At 52.0% G+C, this 15,171-nt stretch overlaps 2 protein-coding genes across 3 annotated transcripts; both read left to right on the top strand.

Annotated features, from left to right (window-relative positions):
- Positions 1-3,049: 3,049 nt before the first annotated feature.
- On the top strand, positions 3,050-7,930 carry LOC117679556 (zinc finger protein RFP-like). The gene is made up of 7 exons (XM_087877671.1): positions 3,050-3,466; positions 4,202-4,297; positions 4,391-4,609; positions 5,247-5,269; positions 5,654-5,769; positions 6,820-6,852; positions 7,267-7,930. The coding sequence occupies exons 1-7, from the start codon at positions 3,050-3,052 to the stop codon at positions 7,758-7,760; spliced, it is 1,398 nt and encodes a 465-aa protein (XP_087733797.1). The 3' UTR covers positions 7,761-7,930.
- Positions 7,931-8,425: 495 nt separating this feature from the next.
- On the top strand, positions 8,426-14,893 carry LOC117679608 (UAP56-interacting factor-like). 2 transcript variants are annotated; one of them, XM_034441688.2, is made up of 10 exons: positions 8,426-8,587; positions 9,455-9,586; positions 10,525-10,667; positions 10,780-10,895; positions 11,120-11,186; positions 11,848-11,891; positions 11,973-12,047; positions 13,027-13,138; positions 14,161-14,295; positions 14,431-14,560. In XM_034441688.2, exons 1-9 carry the CDS (start codon positions 8,512-8,514, stop codon positions 14,254-14,256), a joined length of 861 nt encoding a protein of 286 aa, XP_034297579.2. In that variant the 5' UTR covers positions 8,426-8,511; the 3' UTR covers positions 14,257-14,295; positions 14,431-14,560. The 2 variants fall into 2 exon arrangements, with proteins under 2 accessions (XP_034297579.2, XP_034297578.2); XM_034441687.2 differs by having other exon boundaries at positions 8,427-8,587; positions 14,161-14,893.
- Positions 14,894-15,171: the final 278 nt, after the last annotated feature.

The raw sequence follows: 15,171 nt of genomic DNA, 5'->3' as shown, positions 1-15,171 counted from the left end.
CGTCCAGGAGGCGGGGCCGGCCGGCGGAGGGGCGGGGCCCGGATTGCGCGGGGCGGAGTTTTGGAGTTTATTTCTTGGCTTATTTGATTCGTGCGTTTATTGAATTTATATGCCGCCCATCTCGGCTTCCCCTTCGCCCTTTTGCTCCGATGCACGGAAAGGAGTTGGCTTGGAAAGAGGAATTGTGGAAGCGACCGCCGCCCCTCCGGCTGTCAAAATTCGGGGTGGGGGGTGGGATTAAAAGTAATTTATTTTTTTTTAATTAAAAAAGGGTAATTAAAAGTCCGTTGAAATGTCCCAAAGGTGCTTCTCCCACCCCCACCCAAGAGGCAGCCGGACTTTCTGGTTTTCCTTTGAAGAGGTTTCACTTCTCATCCAAGAAGCTTCTTCAGTTCTAAGTGAAGAAGCTTCTTGGATGAGAAGCGAAACCTCTTCAAAGAAAAAACTTGAAAGCCCAGTTTGACGCTTGCGGGGAGAAAAAAAGCACCTTTGGGACTCCAGTATTGGAGCAGCACAACCCACAACTTTGGAAGGCAACTCCTTCCACTGTTTAATTGTTCTCCTATGTTGTGCCCTGCGGTTATTCCCTTCCCATCATCTAGTCAGAGCTGAAGAAGCTTCTTGGATGAGAAGTGAAACGTCTTCAAAGAAAAAATTAGAAAGCCCAGTTGCCTTTTTTGGGGGGGAAAAAAGCACTTTGGGAAAACCATCACCTGGAAGACAGAGAATCTCCATAGATGTCCAGTGAAATGAAGAAGATGCCAATTTAGGACTGCCGCTAAATGTTAACAGTGACTGAGAATAATTAAAGTTGCATTGATGGTTAGAAAATAAAAATAGGAAATATATAGATCAAAACAAGACATAAATTGTGTTTATATATATTTGATCAAGAAGGAATATCTGAGGATATATGAATAGAGCTAAGATTTGTGTACTGTTGGAATGATGAATTGTACAACTATCATGGATGTATTTTTGTTACAGATGTATTTATATTAGTATTTTAATATTTTAAATTTTAATAAAGGTTTTTTGAAAATTAAAAAAAAGCTGCATTGATGGGCTGATCTTGAGGTCCTCCTGCCCCAGATCACTTTAAGAAGTGCCCCGAGTCCTCCTGGTGCTTCCTCTGAAATAGACCCACCAATCTATTTCTGACCTGGAAGGAAAACATCCCCCCCTCCTCCTGGCAGACCCCCTGTTACTCCAGGAAGGCCAGGAAAAAAGGAGGAGTCGACAGCCCCCCAAAAAGTTTTAAAGCTGAATTGGTCCTTCCTTGCCCCCTTCCTGGGTCAGGGGGCATCCCAAGCCACAAGGCTCAGACCAACGGGTCTCAAACCTGGCAACTTTGCAACGGGTGGAATTTCTTTCTGCATCTTTTTAAGGGGTGTGTTTAATTTCTGGCTGGGGAATTCTGGGGCTCGCAAATCCACACATCTTAAAAGTTGCCAGGCTGAGATTGTGCCAGTATTGCACCACCAGAAGTGTTTCAGAAACAGTCCTGATACAAGACAGCCACTCTGTGTGTTTAACATGGGGAAAACATTTATCATATATAGATATCAATAAGTACATTTCAATTAATATAGGCTTCACAGGAGGGTTCAAACTACACCGGGGCTTTAGACGACAAAGGAGAGTGTCCTGTCCTCTGGCCAAAGCTGAGAAGGTTTAAAGTCCATTTGTGACCATCATCCTCAAGTTCCCTGTTTGAGAACTTGGTTTAGTGTAATGTGTGAACCTGGAATGCCCGTAAAGATGAGCATTCACTAGAAGGATCTTGCCCAGAAGACCTGCAGGAAACACAACCAGGTGAGTAATTCAAGTTTATTGTAAAGCTACATTGACAGAACATTGAAAGTACTGAAAGTAAAATTCTTAGACACCAAGCACACTTTTGCTCTATGGGCCAAGAAAGTAGGGATGAGGGTCCAAGTGGGTTTCTAGATTTTTGCAGGAAAGTTGTGGAAGCTGGATGTTTTGGGCACCTCAAATGATACATCCAGAACAACTGAAGACTGAAAAAGCCAACATTTGTAAGCAGATAAGATGTTTTCCAGTATGATACACACTAGAAACCAGTGGTGAAATCCACATTTTTTTACTATCGGTTCTGTGGGTGTGGCTTGGTGGGCATAGCTGGGGAAGGATATTGCAAAATCTCCATTCCCACCCCACTCCAGGGGGAAGCATATTGCAAAATCTCCATTCCCACCCCACTCTGGGGCCAGCCAGAGGTACTATTTGCCGGTTCTCTGAACTACTCAAAATTTCCGCTACTGGTTCTCCGAACTGCTCAAACTTTCTGCTATCAGTTCTGCAGAACCTGTCAGAACCTGCTGGATTTCACCCCTGCTAGAAACTGCTTAAACTTCACTGGGTCAACTCTGGGACCCCCAAGAGGTTTTTCTTGGCTTCACTCCAGGTTGAATTGAAACCAAAATCTGATGGCCATAATAGCTGAGAAATTCTGTAGGGCTAATTATGAGGGGTGGCAGCAGGTGGGAAGACCCTGGTCTCCAGCTCCCCTCCTTGCAAATCTCTGTACCTTTAGGAGCAGGGGGTCCCATACCTGAAGCAGGTGAGCTGTTCTTCTAACTTCCCTCCAGGCCAAGGCCCTTCACCTGTTTTTTTGCTGCTGTTAAAGGACCGGAAACGGGGCCTGTTCCAAACGCAGAACTCAAAAGGGGCTTTGAGAGAAACCTGGAGAGACTCAGCTGCAGAAACCCAGAGAGGACCTTTGTTGGGAGAAAAGGCCAGGAGGCTGAAATGAATGTTTCTCCCTGTCCAGCTCCAACCTACAATAAAAGGGGCTCATGAAAACTCAACTCCCCCCAGAGGACGCAGACCTAAGGCTGCAGGGTGATTCTTCTCCCAGCAGGACCAGTCCTGGAGAGATCCAGGAGGGGCTTAACCAAATAATTAGGAGCTCATTGGCAGAGAGGAAATCACCAAAGGCTCTTATTTATTTGGTGGGGGAGTTATAAGGAAGCAGCCTGACCCATTTTTGAGAAACAGGGTTGGGGGCATTTTTGGGGAAGGCACAATGGATACGGGAAAGATCTCAGAATACCTTCCTGATGCAGCTACCTGTACTTTATGCATGAATGTCTTCCACGACCCAGTGACTTTAACCTGTGGCCATAACTACTGCCACACTTGCATCCAGAAGCACTGGGGAGGGGCTCAGAGCAACGTGGTTTGCCCTCAGTGCCAGCAGAGTTTCGATAACGTGACCCTGACGGCCAACAGGCAACTGGGCAACGTTGCCTGGCTAATCAGAAAGCTGCAAGAGAAGGGAGTGTTGAAGAAACCCAGCCGGGGAGTTTGCGAGGCCCACAAGCAGCTGTTGATTGTCTTTTGCCAGAATGACCAGGCTCTCCTCTGCGCCGAGTGTCGGAAGTCCCAGGATCACACGGACCACGTCCTTGCTTCTCTGGAAGGGGCAGCCCAAACTGCCAAGGTAGGGAAGGTCTCCTCTGGCTTCAGGTGAGGCGAACAAGCCTTCTTTCAAAGAAACCTGATTCCCACAGGCGGTGGGCTTGGGAGGCTGACCTGAGCCTGTGTGGCTCCTGTGACTCCAGCAAAAATGAGCTGTCACCTGTTGGATTAAGATAAGGTTTGCTTAACCCTGGTGAGTTTAATAAGCCATGTGGGTTGAGTTGATGGACAACCTGTTAAGGCAACGAACAAACCATGTTATGCCTTGGGACAGGGGTCTCCAACCTTGGCAACTTTAAGCCTGGAGGAATTGAACTCCCAGAATTCCCCAGCTAGCAAAGAATTCTGGGAGTTGAAGTCCGCCAGGCTTAAAGCTGCCAAGGTTGGAGACCCCTGCCTTGGGATGTACTGTGGTCCTGTTTCAGCTACACAGAAGTAGCTCATGTTTGCTCAGAGGGCAGCAGCCAGTAAGCCCAGCAACTTCACAGGGTGAAGGGATGTACTAAAACTTTGCCCCATGTAGAAGTTACCTGCACTCAGGTGCAGGCATTAACTGAGGAGGTTGTTTGTCTCCAGACTGGAATTTAGGTGCAGCCAACTCAACTACCTTCCTCTGGCCTGATGGTAGCTTTGCCAGGGCCACCAAAAAAAAAAAAAAAACGAAAAAACCAGGGCTGGGAGGGGCCTAGCTCTGCATCTCTCCCAGATCAAAAGCAGCACCTGGTCTCCAGTTGCAATGACAGCTTCTTTCTTCCAGACCGAAGTCCGAGTGTTTCTGGACCTTCTGAAAATCCAGAAGGCCCACATCCGAGACAGCTTTTTAGATGTGAAAATGGAAAAAGAAAACCTGGAGGTAGAGTCTTGCTTGGCTTCTCTCTGGGGAGGAGCCAGGGCTGCCTTTTCAGGGGGGGTCTCCTTCCTTAAGATGGTTTGGGGTTATTTTTAGAAACTTATGGACCGTGACAATCAGAAGTTTAGCTCGGGATATAAGGAGATGTATGAGATGGTGAAGACGGTTCAGCTGGACCAGATGAGGGCAGCCAAATGGATCAATGAAGAGATGGAGCAAGAGCTGGCCATCCTGGCCAAGAACCACCACGAAGTCCGGGCCTTCGCGAAGGAGCTGGAGAGGAAATTTGAAGAACCCGCTTATGAATTCCTGAAGGTAGGCTGGTCGGGAGCCTCCAGGAAGCGGGGTGGGGCGGCAGGGGTGCTATTCAGCAGGTTCTGACAGGTTCTGGAGAACCAGTAGCGGAAATTTTGAGTAGTTCGGAGAACCGGCAAAAACCACTTCTGGCTGGCCCCAGAGTGGGGAGGGAATGGGGATTTTGCAGTATCCTTCCCCTGTCACGCCCACCAAGCCACGCCCACAGAACCAGTAGTAAAAAAAAAACCAAACCCAAACGAATGAGGTTCAGGGATGAGCAACCCCCTGCCTGGGTGGTGGTGGTGGTGGTGGGAGAGCCAGGCCTAGCCTCCAGCTTTCTGTGGACTTGTTTTGCTCCTCTGTATTGAGCGAGAATTCCATTCCAAGCCCAACGGATCTGAAAACCTTGGGAAAAAAAGGATTCCGAGCCCTTCAATGCCAGGGTGTCCATCTTTGGCCACTTGAAGACTTGTGGCCTCCCAGAATTCCTGAGCAGCCACGCTGGTGGGGAATTCTGGGAGCTGAAGTCCACAGGACTTCAAGTGGCCAAGGTTGGAGGATAGCCCTGCTTTTGATCAAAAGGGAGGATGGGCCTTGCTTGCCCTTGCTATTATGCCTGTTTTACAGCTGATGACTTTCCTGTCTTTCCTTCCAGGATATCAAAGAGGTGATGGCCAGGTACGTTAAAATTTTCCCCCTCGCAGACCCACAAAACCTGGGTGGGCATGGCCAACTCAATGTCACTCACTTCCACCAGTCATATGACCCCCCCCCAGTCACGCCTACCCAGCCGGTCATTAGGGTAGAGAACCCCTGATTTAGTGCAATGCATGAGAATCTACCAACTCGATTTTTCCGGTTCTTCTCTTAAAGCTGGGCTCCTTCCCAAATCTGACTATTCTTGAGGCACCTTATTTATTTCTCCCTTTGCTCTAGATAGAAAGATTGCTTGCACACTCGTGGGCAGGGAAATTCTACAATCCGCCTGCTGTTCCCCGAGTCCTGAAGGTTTCCTGCCCACTCTGGCAGGCAGATAATCCTTTCCCTGCTGGGTGTTTCTAGGTGCAAAGAACTTCTGGCTCAGTTTCCCGAAGGAATCTTCCCTCCCTTCAAAGAGAAAATGTGGGATCTCTCCCTCAGAAGTCTTTTTGTGCACAATACGTTGAAGAGGTGCAAAGGTAAGGATTTGCTCTGGAGCCGTTTTGGAAGCCAGGAGGACAAAGAAAGTCCTGCTAAGCAAATACCACGAAGCAGAGTGCAAAATCGAAGGAATTTGAGGGAAGGTGTGAATCAGGGCAGTGAGGTTTAGTTAAGTGCAGGCTCTAACCATTGGGCAAAGAGCCACTTGGGGTGCTTTGCTGCACCCCCAGAATTTATTGGGCAAGGGCTGTACCTTCATGCTTGGATCTCCCAAGCCCCACGAGCAAATGTGTTTGTAATGCATGATTGAGAGGGACCCCATCCAAGGGTTTTGCTAAATTGTAATCTGTTGAATAAGCCGCGATTGCTTGGGTTGTGGTAAAACAGGCTGAGATGGACAGATCCAGGGACATTTGTGGTGTTTTGTGTATGTAAAGGTGGCCGCTCTTGTCAGAGTGACTTGGGGGGGGGGAGTGTTGAATAACTGACAACCCTTGGCCAGGCCAGCCGGAGGGTGGTGCCTTTGAGCTGTGCAAGAAAAAAAAGCAAAAGGGGGGAATTCTGGGTAGGGACCCCCCTCCCCAGGTGATTAGCCAATAGTAGGCTTGTGTGCAAACTGCTGTCCAAAGAGCATTTTTTCCTCTCCATACTAATTGGAGCAGGAGTCAGCAACCTGCGGCTCTGGAGCCGCATGTGGCCCTTTCATCCCTCTGCTGCGGCTCCTTGCCATTCAAAATATGTATCACAACCACCAATGTGCGACACTTGCCAGCATGCAATTTATTGAGCTTTTCAACCCCCAGTAGGCCAACCATGGATAAATCCAAGAAAAGAAAAAGTTTCAGAAGAAAAACAGAATGTTTAATTCAACTACATATGCTAGTTTTGTGGCCGCTCAAGAAATAGGCAATCATAGAAAGGGTTTTGTGGCTCCCGGTGTTTTCTTTTCTGTGGGAAACAAGTCCAAATGGCTCTTAGAGTGTTTAAGGCTGCAGACCCCTGAACTAGAGGGAATGGCAGGTCTCTGCATTTCTTGCCATTTCCCCCCCAAAATACCATCTTTCTATTTCTCTTGTCTGTCTCTCCAGATGCCCTTCCACTGGTGTCCCTGACGGAAAGAGGTGAGTCCTTGGAAGGGTTGAGGGTGGGGAAAGTGGACCCACCATCATTTAATTGGCTAAATCAGGGGTCTTCAACTTGTCAACTTTAAGACCTTGTGGACTTAAGCAGCCCCCAAGTGCAGAGGGGAGGGCCCCTTCCTCCTGCCATGCCTGCTGGCTTCCGGATGGGGAATAAAGGTTGCCCCCCACGGGCCAAGGCTTCCTAGCCTGTCTTGTGGGACAAAAGCCAATGCCTCTCCAGGGATACCTGGACTACAACTCCCAGCACTCCCAGCCATCGGAGCAAAGCTGGAGAGATTAGGATTTAGCTCCCTTAGTGGTGGTGGTGGGGGGTGTCAACTTGCCCCACCCCACCCCACGAGGCTGTTCCCCTTGCCCTTTCTGACCCGTGTGTCTCTCCTCCTCCTCCCGAAGCCGACGTGACCATGGACCGCCTGACCGCTCATCCCCACCTGCTGCTGTCCGCCTCCAAGAAGATCGTGACCCACGACGCCACCCCCAGCGGCCTGCTCCCCGGCCGCCGGGCCTTCGACACCACGCCCTGCATCCTGGCGGAGAAGGGGTTTGGGGCGGGACGGCACTGCTGGCAGGTGGAGGTGACCTCGAGCGGCCAGGGCTGGGCCTTCGGGGTGATGAAGGACTCGGTTTGCAGGAAGGGGCCGGTGACCATCTCTGAGGACGAGGGCATCTGGGCGCTGCTGCCCGAGCACTTGCCCGCCACCGAGCCCAAGTCCGGCACCTGCCGCTTCCGCCTCTACCTGGACTACGAGGGCGGCACCGTCCATTTCTTCGATGTGGCAACCCGGGAGCCGGTGGCGCTGCTCTCCTACGCCGTCTTCCTGGGCGAGAGGATCTTCCCCTTCTTCAAGCTGGAGGAGCCCAACTCCCAGATGCGCATCGTGCCCTGAGGATGGGGGAGATGGGGGCTGGCCGCCTCAGTCTCTTCTGGAGGGACGAAGGCACTTCGGGTCTCTAACACCCGGGTGGGGCAGGGAGATTTGGTGTCTGCTTGAAGGGGGACCGTGGCCACAATTTGGAAAATGAAATGAATAAAGGTGACGACGTTTTTAACCTGGGAGCTTGGCGGTGCTTCCTTTCTCCCTGGGAGCTGGGCGATCGGTGGAAGGACAGGTGGGGCCGTCGTCCACCCGGAGTTCCCTTTGGTGGGAGGGGGAGCGGGTGGGTGGGGGCTGCTGCTCCTCAAATGGGGGAGCCCCCATTGCACCAGCTGCAGCGCCTGCCTTCTCCCTCCCCCCCTCTAGCAGAGGAAGGGGCGCGATCCCCGTCAGCAACTTCTTGGCTTCTGCCATGGCAGGACAGCCTGGGCTCCACTCCTGGGGGCGGGGGGGGGGACCGGCAGGAAGCCCCCAGGCCACTCGAGGGGGGCGAGCCTTCAGCCGGAGGGGAGGCACCTTGGCCGCGGTTCTGGGGGCTGCCCCCCCTTCATCCAAGGGAGCTGAATGGAAGAGGGCTGGAAGGGAGCCGGAGGAAGGAAGGAGCCCGCTCCGTCCGCGGCTGCTCGCCTGGCTTTGCGCTCTCCGGGCCGGGACGAGGCGGCTCCGAGCGGCCAGGCGGGCGACCCCCGGGGGCGGGGAGGGGGCGGGGGCTGGGATGCCCCACGGCGGTTAGGCCGGCCCTCTGCCCCGTCCGTCGCCAGCCATGGAGGTGCCGGGCATCGGGCAGCAGGAGCCGGGCGCGGCCGCCGCCCCCCGCGAGGAGATCGACCTGTCCCTGGGTGAGATGTGGGCTCCCGGGGAAGGGTCGGGGGCTGCGCCTCATTTGGAGACAGGATCGGGAGGGGGGAAGGGGGGCAGCCGCCGCTAAAGCGCCCTCCGACTGCCCTTCAGTAGCCAGGGGGGCCCCTGGGGCGGGGCGGGGGGCGTCCGAGAGTCAAAAAAAGTTGGTTCTCGCGGTGCTCCGGATCCCCCAAACCCTCTTCCTGGTCCATGCTGTTAACCTGTTGGGCAAAGCCAACCCCCATCCCGAAAACAGAGACTTCACCCCCCCCCCACCCCGGGTCGGCTGTTCTCACTTTTCTGCCTCTTCCAGACCCCTCCAGGCTGCCTTCGGTCTCTCCCCCCCCCCACAGCTCCTCAAAGGGGCTCCTGGGACCCCTGCTGCGCCTCCTCCTTCCCCTCCCCCTCCCAAGCGCCCATGGCCAGAAATAGAACCGGCGCCCTGCCAGCGCCTCTCTGGAGAGGGATGAGCCGCGGTGCCAAGCATTTCCCTGGCACGGGCTCTGCTGGGCACCATCCTAGCCCTCCTGAAGTCAGCCGGCTGGAAATATCTCCCAGCTGCCGGAGCTGTTTTGCAAGCACCTCTCTCCCCTTACCACCGCTGCCCTGGAAAGGGTTAAGCTTCCTTATGCTGGCAGTTTCATAGGCAAGGAAACTGCTGCCCCCCTTCCAAATATTTGGGGTACAATGTCCGATCTTGCTTCTGGCCAGGGTCCTTGTTTGTCCTTAACCAAAGAACAAAATTTACCAGTATGGTAATGGACCCCTTGCAACCTGCCTTACCTCTCTGTCTGGGCGTTTTGTCTATTGAGCTGCCTTGTGAGTGCCAAGGAAAGTTTGGGCATCTGCGTCTCTGCCCTCTTTAGATGACATCATCAAGCGTAACCAGAAGGCCCAACCGAACCGGAAACCCTGGCGGCCCCAGCTGAAGACCCGGAACCCAGTCTCTGGCAACAGGAGGCCTCGATTCCAGAACTGGGGACCACCAACCCTGCCAGGTGGGTGGAAGGGACTGGTGAAGGAGAGGGCCAGCCAAGGGGGCTTGTGCCCTTCGCTCTTTGGAGAGAGGTCTCCCCAATCTGGTGCCCTGCTGGTGAAGGGTTAAAATCTGCTTCAAAAGTGCCGGCAAAGAATACCCCCCCTTCTGGAGCAGAGGGATGCTGGGGAGCATTGCCAGGAGGTTGCAACTGTACCCAGACTGCGTTAGGGGGCTCCCCTTGGGGCACCTGGATTCAATGAATTTTGGGTGGGCTTGGCAGGTATTAAAGGTCTCAGTTTGGGAAATACCTCATTTTAAAAAACGGCCTGTGGATGACAGCAACCTGGTTGCATTAAAAAGAAGGAGAAAGTCTTGGGGTCTGGAGCAATTCCTGCCAAGGGTGTGGGGTGTGTGTAGATGAATTCCACTAGACCAGGGGTCTGCACTCAAAGAGCCATTTGGACCGGTTTCCCACAGAAAAGAAAACACCAGGAGCCACAAAACCTGGGTGGGCGTGGCCAACTCATGTCACTCACTTTCACCAGTCACATGACACCCCCCTAGCCACGTCTACCCAGCTGGTCATTAGGGCAGAGAACCAGTTGTTAAAAAACACCAGGAACCACAAAACCCATTTCACATCTCTTTCTCTCCCCTACCTCCCTCTCTCCTTCTCTCTCCTTCTCTCTCTGTATCTCTCTCTCCCCCCCTCTCTCTGTATCTCTCTGTCTCTGCCCTGGCCGCTTCTCCATCCACTGCCGCCGTTCTTACCTTCTCAGGCCAGGCAAGGGGTGGCTGGGAGGGGGAGGGCCAGCCAGTGGTGGGATCACCTGACAGGGAGCCACAGCAGAGGGCCCAAAGAGCCGCATGTGGCTCCAGAGCCGCAGGTTGCTGACACCCGCACTAGACCTTCTACCCAGGAACTCAAATCAAAAGGGGCGGGGTTTGTTTCCTTAGGCTCTAGCAGATTTCCCAAAGGATTTAGGAAGCCACCCTGGGCCAGGAAGCCTTTCTGGAGCAGGATGAGCACCCCAGGCCCAAGAGCAGCGGGGCAGATGCAGGGCAGGAGCCCCCTCAACCGGCCAGCCTTTGCCCAGCAGGTAGGAGCAGACCCTCCTTCCTCCCCTCCCCCTCCAAGGGGCTCCAAATCGACAAAGGCCAGCCCTGCAGAGGCCAAAGCTGCCGAGGTGAGTTGCTGGGCATCTTTTCCAGGACAAGCCAGGGACAGGCCCCGCAGGCAGGAGCGGTGATGGAGCCCCCCAAGACTCTCAGCCAAAAGCACCCGCAAGAGCCAAAGCTTTCCGAACAGCAGGGACAACATTTCGGAGGTCGGTGGGTTTAAACACGATCGAGTTTTCACGAGGGTGAGGAGTTGGGGGAGAGGGCAAATGTGAGGCCCCGGTTGAAGGTCCAAGGACTACGTCCGTGTACCCCCAAACTTGGGAATCTCAAATAACAAACTCTGTCCACGCTCCAGTTCAGATGACAGGAGTTGGGAACAGCATTGTCGGCTGAATTTAACTGGAGACCTTTTTCTTTCCGCCAATTGCAGACCCTTCCGATTAAATCAAGGACGAGCCTTCCGCCAGAACCAGGTCAAATTCAACTTCAACCAACGGGTCAGTTTCCTTTCATTTGCATTTTTCCCACTGGCATCTTTTATCTTCCTTCACGTCCTGCAGTAACTGTGAAACTCCGATCTCTGTTATCTATCCATTTTAAAGATGAGGAGTTGAGGTGTAACCAGCTGCCTGTGGTTACCGCTGGTTTTTTTCTTTCCCTTCTCTGCTAGAAGCATTCAGAAAAGTGTGAATGGGGTCCATGTCAGGGGTGAAATCCAGCAGGTTCTGATGGGTTCTGGAGAACCGGTAGCGGAAATTTTGAGCAGTTCGGAGAACCGGCAAATACCACCTCTGGCTGACCCCAGAGTGGGGAGGGAATGGAGATTTTGCAGTATCCTTCCCCTGACATGCCCACCAAGCCACGCCCACAGAACCAGTAGTAAAAAAAATTGGATTTCACCAGTGGTCCAAGTTCTATCATTGTTTTAGAAATGCTGCTCTGACCTGCATCTCCCACAATTCCTGTTTCACAGGAAGCTGCCTTTGAACAATGAATCTGCATCCATCCATGCATTTTTCCCCAACATTTGTCTAATTCTAATCCCAAACTGGCACGGCACCTGGAAACCTTCCTGTTTTAAGCCATTTAACAAACTGTCTCCTGTAAGCGCTTCGCTTTCGGTTTTTTTAATGCTTGTCCTTCCTGTTTCTCCAACAGCAAATCAAGTCCAAGATGGAGCAGAGAGTTACACGGGTGAGAAGGTAAATAAATAGCAAAGAAGAGACCTTGTTCAGCTTATTCATTGTCTCCATGGATTGATGATGGCTTTGTTCTTCTGGCAGATGGAGAACGCAGCCCAGTTCCGGAGCTGTCCTGACAGTCTCGGTGTCCAACCCCCAGGCTGGCCACCCCCAGGGGTATGTTTCTTCCTTAAGACACTTGGATTTCAGGCAGTGGTGAAATCCAAATTTTTTTACTACCGGTTCTGTGGGCGTGGCTTGGTGGCCGTGGTGTGGTGTGGTGTGGCTTGGTGAGCGTGGCAGGGGAAGAATACTGCAAAATTCCCATTCCCTCCCCACTCCTGGGGGAAGGATATTACAAAATCTCCATTCCCACCCCACTCTGGGGCGAGCCAGAGGTGGTATTTGCTGGTTCTCCAAACTGCTCAAAATTTCCGCTACCGGTTCTCCAGAACCTGTCAGAACCTGCTGGGTTTCACCCCTGATTTCAGGACCCCGGGACTGTGAGTCTTGGACTAGTAGCTTTGTCTCTGAGATCTGCAGGAGGATGTCTGTGGAGATTCCCAATACTCCAGGTCATGGTTGTCCCAACGATGCTTTTTCAAGAGGCAACTGGACTTTGTTTTTCCTTGAAGATGTTTCTCTTCTCATCCAGGAAGCTTCTTCAGTTCTGACTGTATGGTGGGGAATGGACTATAGAATCCTTCCTTTCTCTCCCGTTCATTCAGTCAGAACAGAAGAAGGTGCTTGGATGAGAAGAGAAATGTCTTCAAGGAAAAGCAAAGTCCAAGTTGCCTTTTGAAAAAGCACCTTTGGGACGATCCGCAGGAGGAATGTTCCCCTGCAAGCAAAGGAGACACCAAAGGGGTCTTGCGACCCACATAGACCAGGGGTTTACCTCTCTGAAAATGCTCATCACCCTTGATACCACTGGGCAACCCCTTGGTGTGTCAGCAGGTGAAAAAAGAACCACGTGGCTTGGATTTTAGGTGGCACACAAGTCTAATGAATAAATAAGATTTTGAAAGACCAGATTAACCACCAAGTCGGAGGGCCTCTTTTTTCTACATCTCCCCAGCCCAGAGTTTCTCAGCTTTGGCAACTTGGAGGTGTGTGGAGGACTTCCAGCTCCCAGAACTGTGTGGCTCTTTTGCAGGCCAGGACCGAAGCGCCCCTTCCTGAGAAGGCGGAACAGCCAGAACCCGCAGCTCCGCTGGCAGCCGAGAGGAGTGATGCTAAGATTCAACTTCCGGGCTATGGCTAACCAGGTAGAGAATTCCCCCAGGCCAGAAATGACCCGCTGGGGACCCCTCAGGACCTCCAGGGAGCTTTGGAGCGAAAGGAAAGAGGGGGCTAGGCGCCCTTCTATGTTTTCCCCCAGATGAATAGAATAGAATAGAATTCTTTATTGGCCAAGTGTGATTGGACACACAAGGAATTTGTCTTGGTGCATACGCTCTCAGTGTACATAAAAGAAAAGATACATTCATCAAGAATCATAAGGTACAACACTTAATGATAGTCATAGGGTACAAATAAGCAATCAGCAACAAAGTTACAGTCATACAGTCATTAGTGGAAGGAGATGGGTGGTGGAAACGATGAGAAGATTAATAGTAGCGCAGACTTAGTAAATAGTTTGACAGTGTTGAGGGAATTATTTGTTTAGCAGAGTGATGGCATTCAGGAAAAAACTGTCCTTGTGTCTAGTTGTTCTGGTGTGCAATGCTCTGTAGCGTCGTTTTCAGGGTAGGAGTTGAAACAGTTGATGTCCAGGATGTGAGGGGTCTGTAGATATTTTCACAGCCCTCTTTTGAGATCCAAATCAGGTATTTGGGGGGTTAAGCGATGGGGGGAGGTTGAGATGGGGGCCATGAGACTGACAGTCCTGTCATCAGATGCTTGATGGAGATGGATGATGTGACCTTCCGCAGCAAAAGGAAGGAGCAGTGTAGGTTTCCCAGCCAGATCACAGGCACCTTTGGTGATCTTTTCCTCCTGGAGCTGCCTAAATGTTCCCCTACTCCAGCAAGATCATGCAACTTAGTGAAGAAGGAACTGGATCAGACAGGTGGTCTGGTCTCAAAATTTTAAACCAGGCTTCTCCACCTGGAGCCTCCCCAGCAAAGGATTCTGGGAGTTGAAGAACCCGAAGATGGGGATGGTCGGACGAAGCTAATTCCCATTCAGGGAGGGATCCTACACGCACATCTGGCTCCTATCCGGGGAGTTTCCTCTTAGCTTCTCTCTACAAACACAACTTGGCACCCTTTGTGTCTTTCTTCTTTAGACCAGCGTGACCCTGAACGAGCGATTCTCTGGACTGAGGCACAAATGCCATTTTTCAGCAGAACGCAACATCAGCCGGATGGTCACTCTGCCGTAAGCCTCTTCCTCGACGGGACCAGGCCAAAGCTGGAAAGAGGTCAGCCCTCCAAGGCCACCAATTGCCTGGGACTACCTGGGGAGGTCCCTCACCAACTGCAGCTTAGGAGGAGTCTTCTCAATGGAGATGGTGACCTCCAGAGGTCCTTCCTTCACCTGAGCAGTGTCTCCATAGGCCAAGTCTAAAGGCACCTGCTGAGGAAGATCTCCAGCTCTTGGTCCTCCCCCGGAGAAGGCTTTTTCCTCAGCATCTGGTATCTGCATCTCTGCCTCTTCATGGCCTCACGTGGATGGGAAGGGAAGTCCTTGGTTACCACCCAGGGTCACCCTTGTGACTCAACTGAACCCAGAATTCCAACGGTTGCTTGTTTCTTTCTGTGTTTGGCCTGGAAAGCACTTTTTCAGACCTGTTTTGAGGCACCCACATCCACAGGATTGGGGTGATGACATCACCTCTTATCATGCAGTCCTTCTGCAAATGATTTAAATGGTGCCATTTACATAAATCTCATTGGGGGTGAGGAAGTCGGGATGTCTGACCTCATCACCGTGTCTCCCGGATGCCTATACTTGGAGGAGTGGGTCAAATTTTAGCAGACTTTATTCTTAGAAGGAATAAAGCCATTTTAGAATCTGAATGAGTGGGGTGATTCTTGTCAAAATAACCGAGGGCTTCCTTCTTAAAGCTGGTTTGTTTTGTACCGTGCCTTTAGCCAGCTTTCTTGTGGGCAACAGGTGATGCTGAATTTTTCTTCACCTGCAGCTTCCTTGCCTCCATCTCCCATCTTGTCTCCCTTGGCTGAGAGTGAGGAGAGGGTCCAGCCCTGAGTCTGATGCACGGACCAGGCTTTCTCCTGGTGGGTGCAGAATGGCCTCCTCACAGCTCAGTCTTGGACCTCCCCTCCTCCATCAGGCC

This window comes from Pantherophis guttatus, chromosome 12 (assembly GCF_059756535.1).
Source record: "Pantherophis guttatus breed Tessera chromosome 12, ASM5975653v1, whole genome shotgun sequence".
In the NCBI taxonomy this organism is placed as follows: Eukaryota; Metazoa; Chordata; class Lepidosauria; order Squamata; family Colubridae; genus Pantherophis; species Pantherophis guttatus.
Note: the sequence above shows the minus strand (reverse complement) of the source record. Positions and strands in the feature narration are given on the sequence as shown.

Bases quoted from the DNA above. Each gene is read 5' to 3' on its own strand.
- LOC117679556 (XM_087877671.1), top strand. From the start codon at position 3,050: ATGGATACGGGAAAGATCTCAGAATACCTTCCTGATGCAGCTACCTGT. The intron at 4,298-4,390 runs GTAGAGTCTTGC...GGTTATTTTTAG, and splicing joins TGGAAAAAGAAAACCTGGAG to AAACTTATGGACCGTGACAA. The intron at 4,610-5,246 runs GTAGGCTGGTCG...CTTTCCTTCCAG, and splicing joins CCGCTTATGAATTCCTGAAG to GATATCAAAGAGGTGATGGC.
- LOC117679608 (XM_034441687.2), top strand. From the start codon at position 8,512: ATGGAGGTGCCGGGCATCGGGCAGCAGGAGCCGGGCGCGGCCGCCGCC. The intron at 10,896-11,119 runs GTCGGTGGGTTT...CGCCAATTGCAG, and splicing joins GCAGGGACAACATTTCGGAG to ACCCTTCCGATTAAATCAAG. The intron at 11,187-11,847 runs GTCAGTTTCCTT...TTTCTCCAACAG, and splicing joins AATTCAACTTCAACCAACGG to CAAATCAAGTCCAAGATGGA.